Source organism: Lipophrys pholis (genome assembly GCF_963383615.2).
Source record: "Lipophrys pholis genome assembly, chromosome: 2".
In the NCBI taxonomy this organism is placed as follows: domain Eukaryota; kingdom Metazoa; phylum Chordata; class Actinopteri; order Blenniiformes; family Blenniidae; genus Lipophrys; species Lipophrys pholis.
Genome location: NC_137636.1, coordinates 36,481,793 through 36,508,614, shown reverse-complemented (window position 1 = coordinate 36,508,614; position 26,822 = coordinate 36,481,793). Strand labels below are relative to the sequence as shown.

The window sequence follows — 26,822 nt, the reverse complement described above, 5'->3', positions numbered from 1 at the left end:
TACAGATAAAATGAGTCTCTAGTGAACTCACGTCTGCTCCTTTTGAAGCTGATAGGTGAACAAACGGATGGGCCGGGCTCGGAGCGACCTCTGGCTCTGCGGGTGACGTCTCGCTGCTGATCTGCTCTCAGGCAGGAAACAGAGTCGGCCTTGTTCGCCTGCTTCTGATGTGTGATTAGCAGCAGAGTCATTAACTGAGTAATTCTTAGTTTGTCATTAGTTGCACCACAGTCTGACTGTGAGGTGAAGGAGTTTTCTTTTTTTTTTTTTTTTTTTTGAAATCTTTGACTGCAGAGCTGCAGTAATTACTTTCCGGTCGGGGTGGCCGGTCGAGTCGGGGCAGGCAGGAGGAACTGGGAGAGCAGGGCGGGACATGGCTGGGTGGCTTTTGCGTAGGAAGACCGTGGGAGGTCTGTTGACAATCAGGTTAATGTGTGTACAGATATATTCTATAATCCTCTGCTTCTACTTGTTGGTTTTGCCTCCTCAGTCCATGGATCGTCCCTGTCTCTGGTCTCCAGCACTTCTTCCATTTACTCCACGGTGAGTTCAAACTTTCAGGTCCTCATCTGATGCGTCATTGTGTTTTTCATTTTGCTCATTCGGACTTCATAGTGGCTCAGTTATTGAGGTCAGTGTCACCACATGATCCAAACAATTCAGTCCCAACCAGGTCGGACCTTTAACAATCATGGCCCAAGTAAATTCCAATCAATTAAAATATTTATTCATATCGCATTTATATTTATTTTATTTTATTCTTTTCAAAATCCCCATTAAGTCTAGTTAAATATGGGTTTAACTGAGGTTGATACGACACGATTAGTTTTTCCCAGTTCATAGCCACGACAGTTCTAACCATAACAAGAACCTCGACTAACACATTTAATACTGACCAGTACACGATCATTCAGCCAGTAATAAAAATTAAGTTTCGATTGGACCACTGATGTATCGTGAGTCTGACCTTCGCTCTCCTCTGACTCATTCTCAACCTGGTGCCTTGCAGCCCCCAACTCACCTCCGGCCCTGATAGCACACATAGATTAACAGATGGTAATGCTCTAGAACAATCTGGACGAAATCCAAAAACCACTATACAAAACTACCAATATAAACTTTCTCCTGAGATTCGCCCTTTTTGAGGACATTTTAAGATTTGATCTTGCCTGACTTGCATATATTTATGTATAAACACACATTTCTTTCACAGTTTTTTAAAAATGGAATAATTCTGAGGATATACAGATACAAACAAGCCTTGCTCTTCTCATGAAGTTGCTTAGTGTTTCTGAAGCAGTACTCCATAAACAACTAATAATTTACATCTTTACTATCGCAAAAGCTCTCAGCCCCTGTTAGAGACGAAGCCAAACCTCTTCTTGTCAAATCGACCCCCAAAGAAAAGAAAGGAATAACAGCCTGCACTGGTCTGTCAGGTACATTTTAATTTAATATAAAAACATGCAAGCAGCAGGTCTTCCTCAGTTTATGAAACTCTACGTGGAAACTAGAGAAACCAGTTTCTGAAATGATGAAATATTTCAGAATGTTTCAGTTAAAAAACACTGTAATCCACCCAGATATATGACTTGTGATTGTGCAGGCAGACTGGGGCCACGCCCACACAAACGTCACAGCCAATCATTCAAGCTCTACTCTAAAATGGCTCCTCCCTCCGGCTGCTATTACTCACCTGGGCAGGTGAAACAGACAGACTCTCATAAGCCAACGGGTCCTTGGAGCCGGAGAGTTTAAAATGAAAGAGGGAGTAAAGGGAGGGGAGATCAAAATGATGGCCACTTTATCCCTGACAGGCACCGTCACACCCTGGCAACTGACGGTAAGTTTGAGGAATAGTGGACTGCTCGTCACGGTTTTTATCGTCTGTCGGTGTTAAATACAGTTAGATGATTTTATGAAGCTCTGGTCTGATTTTTGTTTCGTCAAATGTGAATTTTTGATGTTAAGTTCATGTAATAATAAAATAAAAAACATCTGACGCTAATTTATCATTTACTTTGATATTAATTCAATATTGTTCATTTTAAAGAGATTTTCCAACCAAATTGTAATATAAACATTCCTCTTATTATTGATTATATTTGGTCAGTGAGCTGCCGGTTCATGCTTTATCACTAAAAGTGAGACCTGTGTTTTAGCCTGGTTTACTCGTGTCTATCCGGGCTCATGTTGCGATCAGTGTGTGAACGGCAGCTGTGTTTGGGTGTGTGGACCAGGGACCGGTAGCACTTTGGAAACCACACAAACACATGTGCTCACACGCTGCTTCACACACAAACACACTGGAACCGGTTGTAGCAATTAGTGGCTGATCGTTGACAATCACATAATTATGAGGCTGTTATTGCTTTGCTGCTTATGTAATAACATAACCATGGAAAGATCCACTGGGAGAATGTGTACTTGTACACAAGTGCAGATCACATGCTTTCACTTAAGCTATATTTTAAACATTTTTTTAAAAGTTGATGATTTTCATCAGATTTTTTTTACAGTAAATCAATGCAATTCCTAAAATGCTTTTCAGCCATGTTGCATAAATCCATCTAACATCTTAATAAGCTGGCTTTTAATTTAAAAAAAATTGAATTGATTGGAGCTTAAAACACATTTCCTGGATGTAAATACCCGGTGCAGGCTGCTTACATGTAAACGTGGGTGTCGCACATGTTTCAGTGTTTTGATGAACAGCGGCAGGGTGTGAGTGCTTGTTTTGCTCACTATTACACGCACTATTTGCACGCCTGTCTTTCCTCACTATTGTCCCATGTACAACCAGTGAAGACAAAGAGACTCGCGCACACACCGACTTGTCAGTGAAATGCCTTCAGGAGGATATCTCTGCTTTCCAGACACATTACACCCGACGATATCCTCCACAGTTTATGAAGCTCATCTCCACAGTGCCAATAAATCAAAACGGCAGTGAGGACATGTGCAGTCTTTCCTCCAGACTGAGCTGCTCTGCTTCTCCATCGGAACGTTCGGGGGTTTTGAGCATGTTAATGACTTTCTCTTCTTCTGCTGTTTGTTTTACAGAATGAGGAGAAATCTCAGTCGGAGGTAAGAATCAGCCCGCCCACAGCTTCTTCCATCCTCTTTCATTTTCCACTTGTAGCAGCTGAACTTGTCAGAACATGGGGGGGGGTTCTCACTTGTATCCAGTTACACATGTAACTTTATTGTGACTGACCCTGTAACAAGCTGTTGTTCCTGTCTGAACACCTGCGTCCACCTGTACCTGCTCTTTTATGCGTTTGCTGCGTTTCATCTCTTAACCTCGAACGTATCTGCCCTCCAATCTCGGAGCCTCCCTCGCTTGTTGCTGCAGTGATTTCTTTTTTTTTTTACTTCATTATGTGTCTGGATGTGTGTGCGTGTCGGGCATCGCGTGCGTCCATGGAGCAGGCATGTGAGCTTTTGTATTGATGCTTTTTGATGTCGGGTTTCTTTTACGTCCTCAGATCCGCAAACTGCGTCGGGAGCTGGACGCCTCCCAGGAGAAAGTTTCTGCCCTGACGACACAGCTGAGTGCAAATGTAAGTCAACAAACAAACAATACAAAGAAAAACACAAAGACATATCCACTATATTTTGTAAAGATTTATCATGACATGCATATATCAAATGATATGTCTTATATTTCACTTATTAATCCAAAAAACATTGTTAAAACAAACAATCAATAACAGCAACGTTATTCCAGCGATGTACTTGGGTTAGTAACTCTACATTCAGGTTATCATCTACGCATTCAAAAGACCTGAGCTGAATAAAAACTGGGTACGACTGACTACTGCCACCTAATGCACAAATGTGGAATTACTTCCGTTTGCGATACTGCAAGTTTAAAGACAGTAGTTTTGACATTGTAAAATTAGCACCGTTGTTAAATTTCACTTGAATTGATGGGATAATAATAGTTGTCAGAACCCTTGTTCCGATTGATAAATATTCAGTATTCTGGCTTTAAAATGGAGCCCGGTCGACAATACACCATGAACATACAGAGAGAAACAGTCTAAAGGGTATTTAGAGTCCCAGATGAGCCTCATGCATTGTTTTGGACTGCAGAAGGAAACCAGAGTACCTGGAGGGGAAAACCTGCATGTAAAGGGAGAATATGTGAAATGCACACAGTTGAATGAGTTCGTCTTGCTGTGAGGCGAGTAGAGTATTAACCACTAAAAGACTGTGCAGCGGGACTGTTTGCTGAAAAACATAGTTTTATTGATTAAAACTGTACAATCAAACTGTACTTCCTGTCTATTTGAATCTTGAGTGCAAATACTACTCAAGACTTCATTTTTATTGGGAAAAAATCAGACTTTGCCTATAAAACCTTGTAATCTGTCTCTGTCACGCACCTAAACATCCTCCACACACACACAAGAACATTTACCAACAACTTCAGATAACTTCCCGCAGAGCGCTTTGCTCTCAGAAGGTATAATTTTCCCACTGGCACAACCTTCAGATGAATCTCTTCAAGCATCTAGAGACACGATCCTTTCTGCCACCTTCCCTGCTGCGCCGCACAAGTCCCGCCACGCTCAGCTTGTAATCTGCAGCCGCAGTCGGGACACGCTGCTGTTTTCCCCGTGGATTAGAGGAAGGCGAAGGGTGTTGCGTTACACCAGGGAGTCGAGTCTCGTCACACTGCTGACGGAGCGGGACAGATGTGGACTCAAGATTTACGGTTAATGACGCCTGCGTACGGCGGGCCCTGGTGCAAGTGTTGAAAGAGAAACAGAGATACAAACTGCAGAGGCAGTGAAGGAACTAATGGGTTGAATGGATGGGGGAGGGGGGGGGGGGGGGGCTTTTCTCAAACATTTGATTACACACCAATGACAGATGATGAATTATATACGAACACACCTTGAGCCCCCGAGGCAGAGAATTCAAGAAGATCTCGTGGAGCTGAAAATCTGAAGTCAGTCAACATTTAATTTAGCTCTTCAGTTCTGCAGGCACAGCGAGCACAATGTGGTGACGGATGATTGTACTCAGGCTTGTTCTTCTGACATGTTTGAATTACAGGAAATATTTATGTTCACTCTGTTGTTTTCTTTTCCGCCGACATCCTCGATTTGTTTTGTGCACAGCCAAACACATGCAGATGTCATTAGACAACTTTTTATTCAGTTGGAGTTGGAGTTCTCTGAAGCCTCAAGACATATTTCATCTTCACAATGAAGATAGCACATTGTGTAAACTTGTAGTTATTCTATTTAAACTAATTATATAGTTTATGTTGCATTATTCATATTAGATAACATCACGTTGATATTATGTGACTGTTTTTAGCTGTTGCAGCATATTAAACATCAGCTTTGAATGCAGTACAGATGTTAAATCCAATGGGCACTACTTTTCATTCAATTTAGACATTAATGCTTCTTATAATCATACTACAAGACTTTAAGATATGTATGAAATAAAAAAAAAAATACAAATCTACCACCAAGCAGAGAAATGCAGCTTTGATTTGAAATCAAAGTAAGAGGGTTAAAACATCCACAGATGAATACAGGCCTCTTAATAAATATAAAAGGCTTTAAAAGAGTTCCGTGTAAATAAAAAAACAGGCCTTAAAAAACACAATCATAACAAAACGCAGGCAAAAACGGGCAAAACCGAAAAAGAAATAAATATAGAAACTGACGTAAGTACATCTCAGCACATCAACGTGTTGCTGTGTCGGGTCACATCAGTCTGCTGCAGATAAGCATTATAAATAAATAATAAAATCAGTAAATATATTTTGTTCCTTCTTCATCATTGACTGTAAGGCAATATTTCAATTCATAAAGCCAATTAAAATGCTTCACGGTTGACTACAAGAACTTGTTCTGTTTTTCAGTTTTCCTTCAACACAAATGAGTGTATGTGAGGTTTCCACAAAAAATTAATCTGTTTTTCTAGTCCAAAGACTTTGTTTGTGGGAGGACTTTCCCATGGTTCGCTTATAGAATACCATTAATCACCTACAGTTAAAGATGAGAGATCGTGATGGAGTAACATGGTTGACTAACTATACTGACTTTCTTTTATTCAAGTGTCACTTTTCCCATCTCGACCTGCAATTGTCAGTCAATGTGAAAGAAACTCTGTTCGTAACCACAAAATTGAAAATATTACATGATTTTTTTTGAAAGCTTTTGGCTTCCATAAGAGTCTTTAGAGACTAGTTTAGATAAAAGATTCCAGTTTTCTTTGGAGTCTCCCTACATCGCCCCTCTCTCATCTCCAACTGGCTAAAACAAAACACTGGAGCAAAACGCTCAGACTTCTATTTTACTCGACCAGAATGTAAACTGAGTGAGGAAAGAAGGTAACTATAGATCAGTCAAGTTTAAATAAAAGACAAATATTGCAAAAACGGTGACACGATGAAGCCGTGGACTTGCATTGCATTTATTTGTTACAACAAATTGCTGTAAGAAAATGTCACAGACCTTCTTGATTTTGTACAATCTTCCAGTGAAGCAAACTTCTGATGAGTTTGTCCACTCTCGCTCAAAGTAAAAAAATGATGTGTAGTCGCTCAAGTGTTTTATTACAGTAAAATGTCATTTTCACCAGAACAGCCTCTGGCTTTCACTCTGATCTTAATCCCTGGAATGGGAACCGCTGGTCTCGATCATAAAAACAAAATTAAATCAAAATATAAAAATGGAGGTCACCCAAACATCTCAGGTTGTTCTACCTTAAAGCATGTAAGGATTTGACTCCGGTCCGGATGACGTGACTGTTTGGCCCTGGTGTTGTGTTCAGAACGTGTCCAAAGTTGACCTTCAGGGCTCACTTATCACACGGCGTTATTATTGCACCGGATTGTTTGGGTTCGGTTATATTTTCATTTTGGCACGCAGACGACTGGACTGATGTCATGTTTGGGTTTCGACCCCCCAGAGGCAGAGGGAGGAATCTCAACAGTTCTCATGTTATCTCACCTCATCCAATTGTTCACGTAGAATAGACTGTAATTTTCTCATGGTCTCTGCTGGGTCAACCGAGGTAGCTTCTCGTCCTTTATCAATCAATCAAACTTTTTTCACACAGCAGGTTAAAATGGGTCCAAATTCTTACTGATGATCGACAAGGTGATATTAAGACAGAACAAATAATGACAAGAAAACATGTAATAGATAAAGTGTTCCAATGACAATAAAAGGTCAAATCAGTATATAAAATATTAAAATAAAACATGATATATGATATGATACGATACGATACGATGCGATGCGATGCGATGCGATACGATATGATATGATATGTGTTTATTACAGAAATGTTGTTTTTTTTTTATTTCTCGGTACATCTCTTTCTCACATGCTAGTATATGCAGCTGTATTGTTTGTGCAAGAATGACACAAACGATTGAAATGAACATGGGTTTTCCTCCCTCTCTACTTCTTTTTTTTCGAAAACATGAGAACACAGTTACATCTTACATTAATGGATGTGAATTGAATTTGTTATTCACCCACATTTTCTCCTTTAAGTCAAAAACTCTTGCTCTTTGTCCCTCAGGCTCACCTGGTGGCAGCGTTTGAACAGAGTTTGGGCAACATGACCATCAGACTGAAGAGTCTCACTCTGACAGCAGAGCAGAAGGTAAACACCATAAAAACAAGCCTCGTTTGATGAAGCGGCTTCACTTTAAAAGTCTCCATAGAGGACTTGTTTGCTGGATCATCACTCGATCTTGTTCCTCTTTGCAGGACTCCGAGCTGAACGAGCTCAGGAAGACTATCGAGCTGCTGAAGAAGCAGAACGCAGTCGCTCAAGCCGCCATCAACGGCGTCATCAACACACCTGAACTCACGCCCAAAAGAGACCGCACAGGTAACCCGGCTGTTCTACTGTAACTCTCCTATTACACAGAAACTAATCTTCTGGGGATATAGCGGGTCGTTCTCTAATCCCAGAGTTTGTAGTTCCAATCCCATCACCACCTTGTATAGAAGTGCATTCATGAGTGAAGGCATGAATGGGTGAATGATACCTATTGTATAAAGCACTTTGACACTGCCGGAGTCATGAAAAACTGCTGTACTAGTACATGAAGCTTATTCTTGTTCCTGCCATAGTGGCAGTGGCCGACTTTTCTTAACGATTCCCCTAACTGTTCCCGAATAAATCGCAAAAAACTGCGAAAGAAATGTCCCAAACAGAGCGGATGGGAGAGGTACCTCATGGAGGAGATCAAGGGAGATCAATATCTATAGAGTCGCCATGTATACCCCAATACATCATGCTGACCAGTACACCACTGTGCCTCGAAGCTACAGAAGCAGTAAAAACACATTCTAGAGTGTTTCTGAGATTTCCTGCAGGTATTGAACCTGACGTTTGACGTTAAAAACTCGTGCCTTCTTCCCACGCCTTTCGCCTCCTCAGCCGGCAGTTATGGCAGTCCACAACTGCAGCACCAGCAGAATCCGCAGCCGGACCTGCGCATCAGGAGGCAGCACTCCTCCGACAGCGTGAGCAGCATCGCCAGCGCCACCAGCCACTCCAGCGTGGGCTCCAACATGGACGCCGACGCCAAGAACAAGAAGAAGAACAAGAAGAACTGGGTAAGATGCTGGGAGGTTAAATGTCAAACGGACGCCCACCAGCAGCAGCTCACGTTTCGTTTTGTTTTGTCGTGTCTACACATTATCATGCATATGTTGGTGTCACATGCTGGGCTGTCTTCTCTTTAGCCATCTCTCTCTGGGGAAAAGGTGAATACATGTTGGATTTTCATCCACTTAGTTCTCCTGAAATAGTGACCTTGTGCATGCATTGATTCGATGATCTGCAGAACTGAAATCATCACATATTTCCAGGAGAACAGGACTTCATTTGACCTGCAGATTGCCAAATCAATTCAACTAGTTCAGAGCCGTCCCTCTTTATCAGACAAAAACTAAATGTTTAAGAATTTTAAAAACATGATCTTTTTTTTCTTCGTTTTGTTGAAAGACTTTCTTGTGCACCGGAGGACAAGTCAGAGAAGATGATGTATGCAGCTTCTTTCCTCCCGTAGACTGACCCAGCCTGTGGTTGTGTATGTCTTAGAGCAGCGTGGTGCTTTGTTGAAAACACATCCGCTCGTGTAGAATTTCCTGCTTTAGGTTGCAGAGATAATAAACAGTCCTGTTCTGTGTGTGTGAGTGTGTGTAGTCATGGTTTGTGTAGATGAGACCCCCCAGGCGGCCCCCTCCATGCAGGTGCCCCTCAGACACTGTGCAGTGTGTGAAGCTCATAGGGGCTGCGTGTGTTGGTGGAGAGTATTTAATGGATCATGAAAGACTCTTAGTAGCGGTTGTGAGGTAGAATTAGCTGGCAGCTTCCTGGTAATCGAGTGAATCAGCTTTTAATCTTTGCCCCCCCCTCCCCACCTCGACACACCCAACCCATATGAACATGTGCTGTTTTGTCTCTCTGTCTTCCTTTGCTTCGCTTCATGTGGCAGGTCTATGAGGTAAGAATGGTATGCTGCGTGAAATGAAACAAACAAAGCAGCCTTATCCCAGCACCTTTTAGAGGTTACTAACTTATTTCCTCTCCTCCTGTCCTTCACTGCCGCTGTAGTGCTTTTCCTCTTTTTCAACACCACCCTTTTTCCTTTAAACAACAAAAAAAGTTCCTCTTATGATGTAGGAATCAACTCTTACGACACAAGAAACAAGTGAAAAACGCTGTCACATTAACTATATTGGTGTTAGATGTTTATGAAAGCTTAGAAATACTAAAATAGGAGTGAAATTGCGTCAATCAAGCAACATTTTCTCTTGAAATACACCAACACCAACCACAACATTTTGACAGTATTCAGCTGCGTCCCCCCCCCCCCCCCCCCCCCCCCCCCCCCCATGCAACAAACGAATATAATCTGACACAGTTTATTCAGAACCAGCAAGAACTTCTGCTATAGTTTGTGCTACGTTAGCTTTTCAAATGGGCAAGCTTTCTATTCCATCATGCACCAGTGAGCTTTGGCCACTCAGGACTCTGCAGTCAGTTCACAGCTTTTCCGACTTCTGGTGGATGCTGCCCCCTGCAGACCGAGAACAGCCATCACAGCTTGGCCCTTCTCCAACTCTTAAGCCTGCTCATTTTTTATTGCTTTTAACACAAAATGTTCACTTGCTGCCTTTGATATCCTGCACACCAACAGGTAGAAAGACTTTCTCTGGATCACGGGTTCACTCACGTCATAATGTTATGGTTTATTCGTGTATCATAAGTTTTTAAAATGAAACGTAATCACTTACACTATATCACAAATATAATAGATTTCAGAAATATTCATAGTGAGACATTAACTGAGTCTCAAATTTATTTTGTTGTTAAGTAATAATAAAAAAAGAAGCAATAAGACAGATTTCACTTGTTTGTACTGAGAGTTGTACCTCCTCTGTCATAAGACAGTCTACCCATATTGTTTTTCCCTCACTTGCACCTTTTCACAGCTGTTTCCCCACCACTTTTCCCCTGGTACTCTTCTCTTCCTCCTCGTCTTCCTCCTCCTCTGGGTTGTGTGTTTTTATTCAGGAAGTTCATTGCCTCCCTGTCTGTCTCTCTTTTCCACCTGCAGCTGCGAAGCTCCTTCAAACAGGCCTTCAGCAAGAAGAAATCCCCGAAGTCGGCCTCGTCTCACTCCGACATCGAGGAGATGACCGACTCGTCGCTGCCGTCCTCCCCGAAGCTGCCTCACAACGGCACATCGACCGCCAGCCACATGCTCAGGAACACACACTCCAACACACTGTACGTACTGTATGCCTCCTGATTTCGTTCCTCGTCATTTTAATTCATTTGCAGGTTTCCGAGAGCAGAAATACTTTTCAGTGAACCACACACATAAAGATAATAATAACAATAACAATAATAATAATAATAATTATTATTATTATTATTATTATTATAAATTTAATTTGGAGGCGTCTTTCAGGTCACCCAAGGTCACCTTACAGAGAATAAGAGCATAAAATCATCAAGACTTTAAAAAAAGAAAAAAGAAAAAAGGATGGATGATTTAACACACTCAAAAAACATTACAATTCAGATTTGTTTGTCTCACGTTGCCAGTTGGAATAAAGGATTGATGGGAGTCTGATGTAGTTTTTTGGTTTTATTGTACCTCAAATTTAAAAGTAAGTCATTTTCTTTTAACCTTTATTGACTGAAACTAATGTTGTCCTGTGTGTGTGTGTGTGTGTGTGTGTGTGTGTGTGTGTGTGTGTGTGTGTGTGTGTGTGTGTGTGTGTGTGTGTGTGTGTGTGTGTGGGTGCGCATACAGATTGTCGGAGTGTTTGGACAGTGAGGCGGAGACGGTGATGCAGCTGCGCAGTGAGCTCAGGGAGAAGGAGATGAAACTGACCGACATCCGGCTGGAGGCGCTCAGCTCCGCACATCAGCTGGACCAACTCAGGGAGGCCATGAACCGCATGCAGGGGGAGATCGAGAAGCTGAAGGCGGAGAATGACCGTCTGAAGCTGGAGAATCAGGGCAGCAGGACGGGCTCCCAGGCCTCCATCTCATCCTCTCCTCCCGCTCACGCACACAGCCAGGCTCCGGGACCCGGCCCGGGGATCTCCCAGCACAGCCTCAACCTTGCCACCAGCGAATCCACCAGCCTGGGTATGACGGACAACATTCAGCCAGCCCTTCTCAGTTCCTGGACGTTCACAGACAGGGCTTCGGCCGACGTTTAGGAACTGATATGCTCTGAATTGCTTGTTCAAACTGAAGTAGTTTATATTACTAAAGGTATATGTGAGTATGAAACCTAAAGTGACCTCACTGTCTTGTCAGACATGCTGCTGGATGACACCAGCGGAGAGGGAGGAGGGAGGAAGGAGGGCCGACATGTGAAGATCGTCGTCAGCCTGGATGAGGACAGCAAGTGGGAGGGGGTGAGATCGGTTATAAAAGAATAGCTTTTCTTTGTAAAATTTGATGCATTAAGTATCTAAAAGAAGTTTCTGTTTCATCACAGGAGGCACGAGCTCGGCATTTTCTGATCGGCTGCATCGGTGTGAGCGGCAAAACTAAGTGGGACGTGCTGGATGGAGTCGTTCGACGCCTTTTCAAGGTAATTATAAACGGCGATAAAGAAACGACTAACAAGAATGCAACTTGTTGTTTATCTCTGTTACATACAAGTTAGCATTTATTCTGCTCCAACATGAAGAAACATGAACACCAGCAGAAACTAAACGACTCATGAAAAGCCGCTAATGGACGAAATTTGTCTCCTAACAGGAGTACATCACCCACGTGGACCCGGTGACCCAGCTGGGCTTGAGTTCAGAAAGCGTGCAAGGTTACAACATTGGAGAAATCCACCGGCCGAGCAGTCTCAGTGCAGCCCACACGCCAGAGCTGCTGCCCTGTGGATACCTGGTGGGGGACAACACCATCAACATCCAGCTCAAAGGTACAAAACAAACATCTGTCTTCTACACCGGCCTCTTCCGAGTTAAAGAAGTCATATTTTCCAGCTTTTCAACTCCTCTTTATGGTCTTGTTGGTCCAGAAACCTTCAGTATTCAAAGTTTCCAGCTTCTCCTTGATTTTCCTCCATTTGAATATTGGATCTTCGGTGCTGCATTCAGAATCTGCTGTGTCTGTGTGAGCTGGACTGGCTCCGCCCACACATGCCCATCTTGGGAAGAGGAGGAAGTACTTCCTCTTGTGGTGCCATGTGCCAGAGCAGAGCTGCCTAATTGTAGGAGGAGTCAAAGGGAGGGCCTACCTTGATTGTGATTGGCTAAACCCCCGATGACACTATATAGGGTTTGATTTCTGATTGGCTGCTTGGAGCAACACACTTTTTAAAACCTGAAACAAGCCAGAGAGAGAGAGGACAGACTGTCTTCACTTATGGGGCGTCAGTCCAGGTATGGGGACGATTGTCACTTTTGGAAAACTGTTAGAAAATGAAGTTTGCATAATATGACCCCTCAAAGCCACCACCATCATCCCGGTCCCAAAGAAGTCGCCACCCTCCTGCCTCAACGACTACCGTCCGGTTGCACTCACCCCCATCCTCATGAAGTGCTTCGAACGGTTAGTTATAGAAAACATCAAGGCCCCCTCCTCTTCACCCTGCTGACCCATGACTGCACATGGGTGTCTCATAATGCCAACCTCTTCATCAAGTTTGCGGACGACATGACCGTGGTGGGTCGAACTACAGGACTGAGGTGAGCCGCCTGGCAAAGTGGTGCAGCCACAACAATGTCTTCCTGAAGGTGGAGAAGACGAGGGAGATGGTTGTGGACTTCAGGAGAGCGTGCACCCAGCACCCCCTCTGTCCATCAACGGTGCTGCTGTGGAGAAGGTGAGCAGCACCAAGTTCCTGGGTGTTCACATCACAGAGGACCTCTCCTGGACCATCAATACCACATCCCTGGCCAAGAAAGCTCACCAGCGCCTCTACTTCCTCCGCAAGCTGAGAAGAGCCAGAGCCCCGCCCCCCCATCATGTGCACCTTCTACAGAGGCACCATCCAGTCACTCATGACCTGCTGCATCACGGTGTGGCACGGCACCTGCACCGCATCCTGCCGCAGAACCCTCCAGCCCATCGTAAGAGTAGCTGGGAAGATCATTGGTTCCCCTCTCCCCGCCCTCCATGACATCTACGCCACCCGCAAGACCCTCGGCATCGCAGGTGATCCCACCCACCCGTTACACAGCCTATTCAGCCTGCTGCCATTGGGGAGGAGACTGCGGAGTCTCCAAGCCAGGACTGAAGGACAACTTCGTCCACCAGGCTGTCAGGACACTCAACTCCCTCCCGGCTCTGCCCCCACTGCCTCGCTCACACAAGAAAGCTGGATCCTGACACACACACACAAACACTCACACACACCCTGGACTCCCCTAAATACCCACCATCCACCTTTCAACACTGAACCCCCTTAAAAGATGGGAAATTAAGTCAGGGACCTGTTTTTCTGTCTTTCTGTTTGCTGTTTTTATTTTCCTGTTTTTATTTATTTTTATGCTTTTATGTTTACTGTACTGAGAGAAATGGCATTTCAAAACGCTGTATGTCCTGTACGTGTTTTTAGTATCTATAATAAATTTGACTTTGATTTAAGACCACATCTCGCTGGAGCCCATCACAGCTGGTACACACGGGATATGGTCGATGGTAAATGGGAGTAAACTACAAGCAGCAGCCTAAACAACTTGTCGTTGAACGTTCGAACGCGTGTGTTTTCAGGAGTGAGCAGTAAAAGCGTGGACTCGCTGGTGTTCAACACGCTGATCCCGAAGCAGATGCTGCTGCGCTACGTCTCCCTGCTGAAGGAGCACCGTCGGGTCATCCTGTCGGGGCCCAGCGGCACCGGGAAGACCCACCTGGCCAATCAGCTGTCCCGACACCTGCTGCTGCTGGAGGGCCGACCTCTGACCCCACACGCCGTCGTCACTTTCAACGTGGATCACAAGTCCAGCAAGGTGACCGCACGCAGATACAGTGTTATGTATGTGTGTCTGCCTGTCAAGGTTTTTGTGATGCTTTAAACTCTTTTACAGATTTTTTCCCAAACATAAAAGGGTAAATATTTGTAAAACTGCCATTGTAGGAATGTAAATTACAACATTTTAGAACCAATCAATCATGTTATTTAATCTACAAAACAAATAACATTAAACTGGACTGGAGTCAAACTAAAACAGGTACAATGGATGATGAATGCTTTAGGTAAAATATTTTCTGAGTAAAATCCTCCAGCTATCATGGTTTATGGATCACAAAAACTTGTTGACATCATTACATTTGAAATGAAAAATACTGAAGAGCTCGACATTCAATGAAAAATACTGCTACTTGTCATGAAACAAAGCACTTAATTCAAGCTTAATTTTACAGAATCCAGAGCGTGAATAAGTGATGAACAATCCAATTCACAGCATGAGCTTCTGCTATTCACAGTTTTAGATTCGTTGCAACATTGTTCCACCATCTGATGAAGTGTGTGTGTGTGTGTGTGTGTGTGTGTGTGTGTGTGTGTGTGTGTGTGTGTGTGTGTGTGTGTGTGTGTGTGTGTGTGTGTGTGTGTGTGTGTGTGTGTGTGTGTGTGTGTGTGTGTGTGTGTGTGTAGGAGCTGCGTCAGTACCTGTCAGGTTTGGCAGAGCAGTGCAGCAGGGTCTGTGCAGAAGACAGCCCCCTGGTGGTCATCCTGGACAACCTGCACCACGTCAGCTCCCTGGGCGAGATCTTCAACGGCCTCTTCAACTGCAACCACCAGCAATCGTAAGATCGCATGCGCACACATCTACACACTCCTACTCATTGTCGTGTAGATTTGAAGGTTAAAAGTTCATAATATGTAAAGGAGGAATCCTTTTTTGAACTGGATTAGAGAACTGTTGGCTTGTTTTATTGGTATCCTTTGGAATTGAGGGGATCGTAAGTGTTTTATTCTTCTTGTTCGTTCAGCCCTTACATTATTGGTACCATGAGCCAAGCCACATCATCTGCTCCCAACCTGCAGCTTCACCACAACTTCAGGTAATCTCATCATCCGAGTTCAACCTCTGACTCGTCACAGCTAAATATTTACAACAAGACGGGTGCAACAAGTGATTGATCTATGTGTGTGCTTTCTCATCAGATGGGTACTGTGTGCTAATCACATGGAGCCTGTGAAGGGATTCCTCGGTCGCTTCCTGAGGAGGAAGCTGATCGAGACGGAGATTGGCAGCCGAACGCGCAACATGGAGCTGGTGAAAATCATCGACTGGGTCCCGCGAGTCTGGCACCACCTCAACCGCTTCCTGGAGACGCACAGCTCATCCGACGTCACCATCGGTACGAGGACGTTGCCCGGGGGAGTCGCGGTGATTTAATGAAAGTCAGTTGGTTCACGCCTGCTCTCCCCGTTGCAGGACCTCGTCTCTTCCTGTCGTGTCCCATGGACGTGGAGGGATCCCGGGTTTGGTTCACCGATCTCTGGAACTACTCCATCATCCCCTACATGCTGGAGGCCGTGCGGGAAGGACTGCAGGTAACAGGAACATTACAGTCGCTTAGTCTGATTATTAAAAGCTAAATCCAGACTGCAGACAAACAGAGACCAAATATTACTGTATTGAAATGTTTTTCAGGTTCTGTACTTTATTTATTTTTAGGACCAATTAAGTTATATCAATATTGATTGAAATCCACAACATAAAATATAGAATAGGCCGTAATTCCCCAAATAAATGTTTTTCTTAAGATTTTATTGCAGCTCAGATAAAGTCAGGTTATATCCTGCTTTTTTAGACGTAGGAAAAATAATCTGCCTCAACATCAAGAGGGTGAATTTCTCTTTTTTTTTTGCTTTACTTTTTAAAACCAGAACTTCTTTACTGGAAAAAGTGAAAAATATTTCAAAAACTGTTTTTTCAGTAAAGTCCACCTTTACAGAAATGTCTGTACTTTTACTTCATTGAAAAAAAACTCTGCCCAAAATGGATTTGTGTGAAGTTTTTATGACGTGTGAAAAGTGCAAAAAAGATATAAATCAGATGCTTATCAAAGAATTTGCTTACATTTGTCACGGTGAATCAGAAACATATTAAAGATTTTGCAATATGACCTCAGTTTGTCACAGTTGATCAGCCTCTTCATCACTGTAGCGTAACAGTTATCACAATTTACTCCAGGCGTCACAAGGTAGAAGCTCTTTCTACCCAACATGTCAACCAAGAAGTTTCTGCGTTGAATCTGACTTTATATCTCATTAATGGGACAGTTGCTACAATTTTGCAGGGACAGGAGCTGCGATTCATTTAAAAAAATAAAAGTTGCTATTGATGTCACAAAAGATATTAGTATCTTCATAGATCTGGAACATGCTCAGTGTGACACTGTGTTATTGTTCTCCATAGTTGTTGTTGTTTTTTTCAAATTTACCCTTTATGTCAAAAGAAATTGTGTGAACAGTCTCACAAGTTCATGAGCAAAATGCGGATAAGAGCTTCAAACTGAACCAAAAGTGATTTATTTGACCTCTGGTGAACCAACAGTGGATGTGATTACTTGGTGGTTCTAATCTGAGTTTTTAATCTGGCAATATTACTAATTAGTAAAGCAGATTGATTCTTCTTCCTTAGGGATCTCTTAAAACTCGTCCTGAACGTAAAAGAGGAAGTGTAATAACGCTTGAAAATGATGGGCTCTGCCCTCCTGGGGGGTCTGGTTATGTTCATCAAGGGGAAATGGATTTAATTTGTTCCTCTAATCTATGTGTGATTAAATTAGTCTGGAGCTCATTCCTGAAGTGATTTCTGAGGGAGAGCGAGCTTTAGAAGTGAACCTGAGAGGAAAACATCAGTAAGAGGAAAACAACTATGTAATGACGCTGAAGTACTTTCTTCATTCAGAAAGTCAGAAAACTCCTATTTTTTTATAGAAATTTGAAGTTTTTTGTAATCTTTCGAACGAATGCAGCTTAAGTAAAATGACACAGAAAATCATAAAAAAAAGAAAGAAATGCATCATCAGAAAACAGCAGTCACCTTAGTAGACTATAATGATTATTAGACTCATGATAATCACATTAATACATTTCATTTAAGTCTTAAAAACAAACCTGTGTGTCTGACAGGTCACTGCAGAGAACAGGAAAATATTTTCCTTATTGCCATCTGGATAAATGAATTCTGCTCTGGGTGCCGGAGCCATTAATTGATCTCAATTCAAGATATATGCGGCATGATGTTGATAAGCTCATGTACTATCTGAGTTCAATTCTTCTTTATATGTGCATGTTATGTCGATACTCTACATTCTGTATCATGAATTTAAAAGGTAACAATTGTCAATTCAGCACAATGAAGCTGGAAAACTTTACAGCCTCAAGCAAAGTTATGAGCCTCAGAATGAAGCAGCTGAAGATAACGTGAGACGTGAGTCTTCCAGAGAAGGATAGTTAAATCCAAATCTAACCAAATTAAATTAATTATTAAAACATGCTGTGATCGCAGATCAGAAATTTGAAGGTATATTTTTGTTTGAAATATTTAAACGCACATATTGACAGCCGATCCGACCCATTTTTCAAAAGCACAGAAAATTTGCAGTGACGTACATTGCTTAGCTTAAACTGTACTCAATTACAAGAGATAGTGATAAAGTGATCTCTCAAAAAATGACATCACAAAATGCACTTTTAAAGAGAAGCAATTCAATTGTGTGTGAAACATCTATGTTAAAACACATTTCTAAAGCATGTCAAACTTAAGGTTTAAAGAAGTGCAGATATAAGCCATGTTTTTTCTATGTTGAATAAATAACTTAATGTTATCAAACATCCAGATTAAAATGTTTTAATAATATTTAGACATGCTGTTAATTTTATGTAAATGTTAAAAAATGCTAAATACTGAAAAAATAAATAAATATGACTTGATTGTTGGAATACAAGTATTTAAAAATATCACTGTGACCCCACAGCTTCTTTATATTTACTAAATTACAGCAACATATGATAATTGTTGTATTGAACACATCTGACACACCAGCTCATCAACATATGCGTCAGTTTGCTTTGGTCCCGGTTGTGAAAGTCGACTAAACATTTTTATTGGACCCAGAATGAACCAGTTTTTTTATGAAGAATAGTCGTTATTGGTATTTGAATCTACCCCCGGCTAGCTCAGTTGGTAGAGCATGAGACTCACAATCTCAGGGTAGTGGGTTTGTGTCCCACGCCGGGCACCACCTTCCCGTGGGCTCATCACCTGCATGAAGGTTCTTAATCAGGTGCGATGTGATCTGGGTGACGGTGCTCAGACTGTCACCCCCGCGACCCGGAAACGGATAAGCGGAAGAAAATGAATGGATGGATGAGTATTTGAATCTTTTGTCTGAGTGATGTTCCGTCTCTTCTCCAGCTGTATGGCCGCCGGGCTGGGTGGGAGGACCCGGCTGCCTGGGTGATCGACACCCACCCGTGGTCAGCTACACCCCCGCCGGGCGACTGGCCACCGCTGCTGCAGCTCCGCCCGGAGGACGTCGGCTTCGATGGCTACTCCGTCCCCAGAGAGGGAGTCCGGAAGGAGCCGCCGCAGAGCGACAGTGACGCAGACCCCCTGGTGAGCAAAGGCCACAGACTGAGATCCACGCTTATTCGCCACACACACACAAGCTGTTTCATGTTTCACCACAAGACTTCCTGTTTAGCCCATTTTAATGATATTAGAACTGAATCTTACCTGCGATAGAAACTGAAGAAACCAATAAAAACTGATGTGACTTAACAGAAACTCAGTGAAAGAGACGACACTAATATGATGAGAACATTCAAATCTGTAAGAAATGAACACAAATGTTCAAAAAAGGTAAAAAAAAAAACATTATATGAAATAGACAAATAATTGAAAAATACAGCTATCCAACTAGAAAACATTTAAGATAACATGAATGATTAAAAAGCTTTATTTATTTGTAAAACCTCACTGAAATATCTTAAATCTGGCTGATATAAACTTTAAAACTAGTTATGCGAGCTGTTTTCCTTCTGAATCTTATTACAATATAAAGTATCTGAAGGCACTTTAATGTGAGCCGCTCTGCTTCCATTGCTTGTAGTTCTCATTTTTCTTGTTACTTGCATACAATACAAATACTTTATTAATCCCAGAGGAAAACTCTTGAGATGAACCATTGAACAAAACATTCCTGCATGTTTTTGTTGCTGGCTACAACACGAGTGACCCAATTGGAATAATAAAGATACTCATGAAATTACGATGGCGACGTGTATAGAGCCACGCCCATCTTGGGAAGAGGAGGAAGTACTTCCTCTCGTGGTGCCATGTGCCAGAGCAGAGCTGCCTAATTGTGGGAGGAGTCAAAGGGAGGGCCTACCTTGATTGGGATTGGCTGAACCCCCGATGACACTATATAGGGTTTGATTTCTGATTGGCTGGTTGGAGCAACACACTTTTTGAAACCTGAAACAAGCCAGGGACAGAGAGGACAGACTGTCTTCACTTCTGGGACGTCAGTCCAGGTATGGGGACGATTAGTACTGCTGGAAAACCACTAGAAAGTGAATTTTAAAGATATTGGTGGGAGTAAATCCCTCCCTGACAGAGGTCACGCTTCACGTCTCATAGTTTTAAGATTTCCCATTAAACACGGAGTAAACAAACACGGTGTTTCCCTCCTGGATGTCAGACTGAAAGCCATCGGTTTCTCCCCACAGATGAACATGCTGATGCGTCTGAAGGAGGCTGCGACGTCGTCCAGCCCGCAGAGCTACGACAGCGACTCCAACAGCAACAGCCACCAGGACGACCTCCTGGACTCGTCGCTGGAATCGACTCTGTGACGCCTTTAAAACGGAACACTGGGGTCACTTTGTTTTTGTTTTTCTAATAAGAGGAACTATTCTCACTGCAAGTACCTTCTGCTGAGGATACTGTGCCACAGAATCCAGCCACCTTAATTTGGGTGCAGGTAACCCAAATGTTTAAAGGAAAATGCATTTGAGTGAAAAGGCAACAAAGGTTTTTAAAGCACTGTGCTGTTTTGTTTTGTTTTTTGGGAGGGGATTGTGTTTGTTCTATTTTTTTGGTTTGGTTTTATTTTCACCACTGTGGCCCGTGGCTCCCCACGTCAGAAGTCTGTCGTCGACTTCAGACTGAATAAAAAGCACACAGCCTGTGTCTGTCGATCATCACCAGCCATCAGACAGGGAGTCCTTCATCGCCCATAGAAACGTGCAGCGTTTCAGCCGCTCCTGGTTTTCACAAGCTGCAGTGTTGCACAGCTTCCTGCAGATGGCAGCACAGGCCCTCCATGACGCTGCACCAGGACCACCAGCACCTGCTGGGGACAATAATGGCCGCAGTGGGCTGGATGGTCAGTGAAGGATGAGGGAACAAGCAGCTGCTTTCTGCTCCTGCACGGCTGAAGTTTCCTGTGTGGATAAATCCAACCAAAGTGAATGTCAACTTCTCTGATACAGCTTTAGTTATAAATCCCCCCAAAATATGTTAGTAATAATGGAACTTATTGAGAAAAAATATATGTCCATGTGTCCACTGAGAGCACTTAAGAGATGACTGATGGAAGAAAAGTTAGGCACGTTTATTTATTTCAGGCTCAAGAGAATTCAAACTGCTTTGCAAAAACTTGGAAATGGAAATGCTATTGCATTACAACAAGTAATGCAATAGCAGCAAACTATCCCTTCAATTAGTTAATTTTTACTTCACTCACAAACTGCAGTAAAGATCAATTTAAAGGAAATTGGCTTCATTATGGCCAAGTCTGAGTTTGTGAAGATAAATATAAAAAACAAATCAATAACAGCCACCAGGTTCTCAACACTACAAAGTAGAGAAATAGTTACTCGACCAAAGTCGCTTATTTAAAAATGTGGAGCCTTTACTAGCTAAATATACCTTTTTAAATGCTGTTATCCAACATATCAAGGTTGTTTTTTTCACAATCGAAAGAGTACAATCTAATTTGCAAAATGTTTTTTTTTATTTTTACAAAAAAGGGGGAAGTTAGCATTCACCATGGATTGGATTTGTCTTAGATTTTCAGTGTTGTCCGTTTTGGTGTTGAGCTTTTGCCTCTGCAATTTTTATTTCTTAATAATCCTTTGCTCTTCTCCACGCACATTGGCCCAAGCAGGCTGTTGTAGCACAAATCTCTTTTTTGGTGCTGGACTGATTCCTAACAAACAATGCCTTACTTTTTTCTAGCGGCCTACGTGCATTAGCCGATTCTTGTTTTCAATGTCTATCTTAACGGCTGTAAGCTTAACAGGGCTCCAAGTCGACGCTCTCCTCGGGTTGTCGGGGACTTGCGTCAACCTCTTCATCATATCAGTCGCCAATGCAGTGGGAGTGAAAAGTTATGAATGGAAGGCAGTGCTTTGGGTTTCCATTCAAGTTGTATGCATGCGGGACCCACTGCCAAGAACATGGTGTAAATATCTGGAGTCAGAAATACTTATTTAGACGTGTTTCGGTGCTCGAAATGAGAACAGGTTGTTGAGGGTTAGGAAAGTCTAAGAATATGTGGTGATGTTATACCTCGTCTCCATCCTTTAATTGTGTTTTTTTTTCACCACAGCTTCTCGTCTGTTTTATCATTGTGTGATTTGTGATGAACAAAACTGTCATAACAAATATGTTTTGAACTAATTAAGTGAACACTAGTGTATGCTGCTTTGTTTATAGTGATATAATAATCAGAGGATAAAGTTCTAAAGGTACTTGTGGTTGAATGATTATGAAAAAAGTGGTTCGATATTATTACAGTGGCTTAAAAAAAGATAAATAAATAAATAAATATACTTTTGTGTTGAACCTCCCAGCCTGCTCTTTGGAAAGGGGAGGCAAAGTTTTAAAGCCGAGGTCATGTAGTCAAACATGGCCTCCGTTGCTTTGAATGGTTTTTGTCACCAATTCTATGCAACATTCATTCTAATCTCTAAAAGGAAGCCAAAAGCCGGACGGCAGGTTTCGACACTGCTGCAGCGTGGAGCCTGATTTGTGAGGACTTTTCAGATTTGTGGCCAATTATCATTATTTTATTTTTTCCATTTTTGTGTCTGTGTAGTTGATGGAACTCTCCTGCTACTGTCCTTGTAAGCACAAAGAGGCTGCTCCTGTTTGTCTGTGTAAAGCCTGCTCTGAGAGGTGTGGGTGTTGCTGAAGCATTTGACTGGTCAGTCATTTTGTTTCTCACAAACTCAATGAATGTTTAGCCTTCTTAGCTATGTACATTTTTTTTATATGTAACATAACTTTGTAAATAGTTGATTATCTCGCAGCATTTTGATGACTTTTTCTAGCCGATTTGTTACAGTACTTGAAAAGGAGTATTTTGTGTACAGTCTCTTTACATCAGAGCAGATTGGTGACATTTGACGTCACTGATCTGTGCAGGGCTTGAAGAATTTAATCTGATATCACTGTACTAGTCTTAAGTTATTGTGATTCAATAAAATTAATGATTATTTATGATTGAATTCTTGTGACAGGAGTGGTGTTTCTTTGTTCATTTCACACACATTTGACTTGTTTACAATTTATTTGGTATTTGTACAAAAACGTGTGAAATAAACATATATACACGGCACATGATACAACATACATATTAAACAAATTCATATAAATTATTAACGAAATAACTACAGCTTTTCAATAAACAACTCTATTCAATGTCAAGGTGGAAGTAACTCAATATTCTTGGCATAAAATTTCCATACAAAAGTGTACAAAATACTGTACAATTCAACAAAGCTGTGCAAAAACAGCAAACTGTGTCACAGAAGCAGATCCTGTCCAGAGCGCAACGCGCAGATAAAAAATACAACGTGATGAAGTTTTCTTTTAACACTGACATTTATGGGGTTTTGTTCCATGGTGGCAGCTTCTTACAAATCTGGTTACAGTCACATATAAACAAATTATGGGTTATAAGTTGTTTTTTTTGTTGTTGTTTTTTGTTTTAAATAAATTAAGATACTGTTATTTCTTCTTCATCTGACTCTGAGAAGTCCGAGTGTTTACTGGAGAGGGAGGGAGAGGAAATGCTGGACCCCGCCACTCTCATTCTTTCTCCCACAAACTCTTGGTCCTCCTCTTCCTCCTCCTCTTCCTCCTCAGCGGAGGACTTCTTGCCCACGTCGCTGAGGTCCGGGTGCGGATTGGCTTTGGTGGGCAGCGTCTGCTCGCGGCATCCACCGGAAGATAACAGCTCCCGCTCCTTAGAGTTCCTCCACTTCATCCGTCGGTTCTGAAACCAGATTTTCACCTGCAAGCGGGGAGAAAAAGGTGAGTTTAAAAAAATTTTTTAAAAAGGAGAAAAAAAAGTTGCGCGTTTGGCGCAGTTCAACGGCGTCTTCACGCACAAATTGCGCGCAAATTACGCACGACGTTGAGTCGCTCAGAACATGTTTTACCTGAGAGTCTTTGAGACCGAGCTTGGATGCCAGCTTTTTCCTGTCGGGTTTGCTGATGTATTTCTGTTTCTGGAACATTTTCTCCAAAGCTTTGCGCTGCACGTCGGAGAAGACCGCCCTCCTCAGCATCCCTCTCCTGGGTTTCCCCCTGGCGGCCAGTGGCCACGAAAACGTCCCGGGGATGGGGACAACGGATGAAGATGCTGTAATGCAAACAGACACGGTGAGGTGTTAGGAAATTAAACAATTCATAGCCATAATATTTTTCTCTCTTTTTTTTAAGAATCTAAAAGTTCAGCCATCGCGCTCCATAAACCCTCCAGCCCCAAATTATTATATATTTTTTTCCCTTTTGGAGTTGTGCAATACGTCTCCGTTTTGAGTGAAATGGCACGAGGTGACTAATTAGCACATTGGCCGGTCCCCAACCGCATTGGTATGGTAAAGAGGTAGCATATCCTTTAAGGAACCCTGTGAGGGCGGATAGAGGAGTTAATAAACCGTGAACGGTAATTGTGTAGTAATGAACTAACGTAGAAAAGACTCTGGACAGGCGGCGAAGGCCATATATTATAGCAACAAAGGGAGATTTACACTTTCAAACTAAACACAACTGCATACCAGAATACTGATGCCCGGAGGGGGGAGTGAAGAGTGGAGGGGAATGGCGCATTTTTTTTTCTTCTTGCCCTCAAATCATTTTCATTAAATGAACACGAAAAGCTATTCAGGACGCTGGAGTTGTTTTGTTGAGGCATTCAGCTGAGCCCATGAAAAGACTCCATCCCCATTATGATTTGTCTGAATGAAAGCATGGACTAGCGACTTTATAGACTTTTCTAAGAGATTATTCTTTATCGCAACTCGTTGATTGGCCCGGTTGGAGAATAGAGGAACGTTTAAGGCACACAGAGAGTGCGGATTGGAGGTCAGTGGTAACCTATCCAATGGGCATGTGCAGCACGCAGGGAGAAACTTTCCCAAGCTGTGGACTTTTTGGCTGATTGGAGAGTGTATTTGAAACTTGGTTCGGGCTTGAGAGCCCTGTGCTGCGTGACGCGCCCCTCACTGCTAACTGGACTTCCTCCTGGCTGTAGCTGCCCTGTGGCCGCAGCAAAATCAGGAACAACGACTCGCTATGTGGTCTTGTGAGAATATTGAAAACACTCAATAGCGCCTAATAGGGAAATTAGTGCATGACTGGTTCACGCCTTTGGCCCGCCTGGTAAAAGTCACTCTCCGGGGTGTGTGGGTGGTTCGCCCCGGTGGGAGCTGACCAAATTGGTCACGGTGAAGAGGGCTTTGTTGGCCGCTGCAGCGGCCCGGTGGCCCCCCGGGCGCTGTGGGAAAACGCGGGGCCGGGGAAATGCCAAAACGCCCCCACTGAGAAGCAAGGGGGACTGTAACTCGCCACCCCGCCTCAAATTTAAAGCGTGACGATTTGGGATAATTGGTTAATTAGGGGGTGGATGGGTGGGTCCAGGCAGAGGCCAGAGCCAGGGGTCCCCATTAATAAGACAGTGATTTCTTCTTTTCTAGCTGTTTGTCCATTTTCTGCTTCTGTTTCAGTTAAAACAGTGTATGACAGGAGGTGAAAGTGTTTTGCATTTAAATGCAATTAGTAGGCGCCGAGTTCCGAGTTAAAGAAGTGGATGTAAACGCGTAAAAGGTTTTGCCTACCTGGTAAATAGGGCGTCCTGAAGATGGGGTGAAAGGTTCCATCAAAGCAGGGAAGTGGGAAAGTCTTGTGCATGCTGTGGATTGTTGGAGGTGTGGACGCTGTGAAGGGAACACAACAAATATTATTTAATCAATTCCTGGATGAGAAAATTAAATCTGGTGAGAAAACAGCTCAAGGGGAGGCTGAGCTGTGCACTTACCTATCTTTGGTGAGGGTGCGAGGATGGCGCTCACTCCAAACTTGAGAAAACTTGGGTCCTTGCTGCTCATTATCGACGTTTTCGGCGAGCACAATTCGCGCGTCATCGCGGTCGTGGCAAGTGCGCGCTCCGCGGGCACGCCGCTGAATGACACCGTGGTGGTCACTGTGGGCAGGGAGGCGCTCGCCGCCGTGGCAGTCCGGTTAATGAAGGCGGCGGGCCGGCTTATCCGGAGCAGGTCTTCCACCAAGAAGCTGGAGTGGGCCGGGAAGGCGGAAGGCAGCGTCTGAAGCGGCAGGGCCGCGGCAGGCCGGTATAACCCTGGGTAGAGGGCAGGAGGCGCAAGGACACTGGGGATCATCATGGTCCCGTCTTCAAAAAATCAAAACGCGAAATACTCCTGGTATCAGCTGGGGGAGAATGAGTCGAGTGAATGGCTGTAAACTCCTCTGGTTGCCTCACTCTGGGGAGAGCGGTTTTATAGAAGCCTGCCCCCCCTCGGCCCTCCTTTCAGGGATGACAGCGTCAACAATGGGCCTCAACAAAGTTCTCCACATGGGTCGCTTTCATGCCGCATCCCCCGGCACGCTGATTGGCCAGAGGACGCAATTTATGATTGCATTAGACTTCATAAGCTGCAATACACAATGTACAGACCACAAAGGAGGCCCAGTCATCAATTTTGCATGTTGACCACTTTCCTTTCAGTTTGTTTTGTTTGGCAGAGGCAAGCCGCCTAATTAAAGAGCAATCTTCAGATTCTGGCATTATATTGAGACTTTTAATGACTTCTTTAAAAGATGTTTTATTCTTTTCTTTTCTTTTCTTTTTTCTTTCACGGTGTCCTCCTGTTATGCTGGATCAACTAAGCTTAATTATTTATTTTCTAAATTTACGCCCCTAAATATTAACTGATAAAATATTATTCCGAATTATCCAGTATAATATTAACAGAATAGGAGCGTATTCATTCTTTA

The 26,822-nt window shown here is 43.0% G+C and overlaps 2 protein-coding genes across 2 annotated transcripts in view; one reads left to right on the top strand and one right to left on the bottom strand.

Moving 5' to 3' along the window:
* Positions 1-23,021, top strand: part of nav2a (neuron navigator 2a) — a gene marked incomplete at its 5' end in the record, with an annotated part of 139,596 nt that extends 116,575 nt beyond the window's left edge. The window contains 18 exons of the mRNA XM_080458209.1: positions 491-543; positions 3,064-3,087; positions 3,489-3,563; positions 7,564-7,647; positions 7,755-7,878; positions 8,434-8,612; positions 10,622-10,794; positions 11,327-11,667; positions 11,842-11,942; positions 12,026-12,121; positions 12,292-12,466; positions 14,263-14,498; positions 15,146-15,297; positions 15,484-15,555; positions 15,659-15,855; positions 15,933-16,051; positions 18,927-19,127; positions 20,243-23,021. Of these exons, the coding sequence (XP_080314335.1) occupies positions 491-543; positions 3,064-3,087; positions 3,489-3,563; positions 7,564-7,647; positions 7,755-7,878; positions 8,434-8,612; positions 10,622-10,794; positions 11,327-11,667; positions 11,842-11,942; positions 12,026-12,121; positions 12,292-12,466; positions 14,263-14,498; positions 15,146-15,297; positions 15,484-15,555; positions 15,659-15,855; positions 15,933-16,051; positions 18,927-19,127; positions 20,243-20,368 (2,528 nt within the window). The 3' untranslated portion in view covers positions 20,369-23,021. The remainder of the gene's footprint in view (positions 1-490; positions 544-3,063; positions 3,088-3,488; positions 3,564-7,563; positions 7,648-7,754; positions 7,879-8,433; positions 8,613-10,621; positions 10,795-11,326; positions 11,668-11,841; positions 11,943-12,025; positions 12,122-12,291; positions 12,467-14,262; positions 14,499-15,145; positions 15,298-15,483; positions 15,556-15,658; positions 15,856-15,932; positions 16,052-18,926; positions 19,128-20,242) is intronic.
* A 56-nt stretch (positions 23,022-23,077) lies between these two features.
* Positions 23,078-26,209, bottom strand: dbx1a (developing brain homeobox 1a; the record flags this gene model as incomplete). The annotated part of the gene is made up of 4 exons (XM_080458790.1): positions 23,078-23,817; positions 23,966-24,168; positions 25,646-25,744; positions 25,846-26,209. 4 exons carry the CDS (start codon positions 26,207-26,209, stop codon positions 23,521-23,523), a joined length of 963 nt encoding a protein of 320 aa, XP_080314916.1. The 3' UTR covers positions 23,078-23,520.
* Positions 26,210-26,822: the final 613 nt, after the last annotated feature.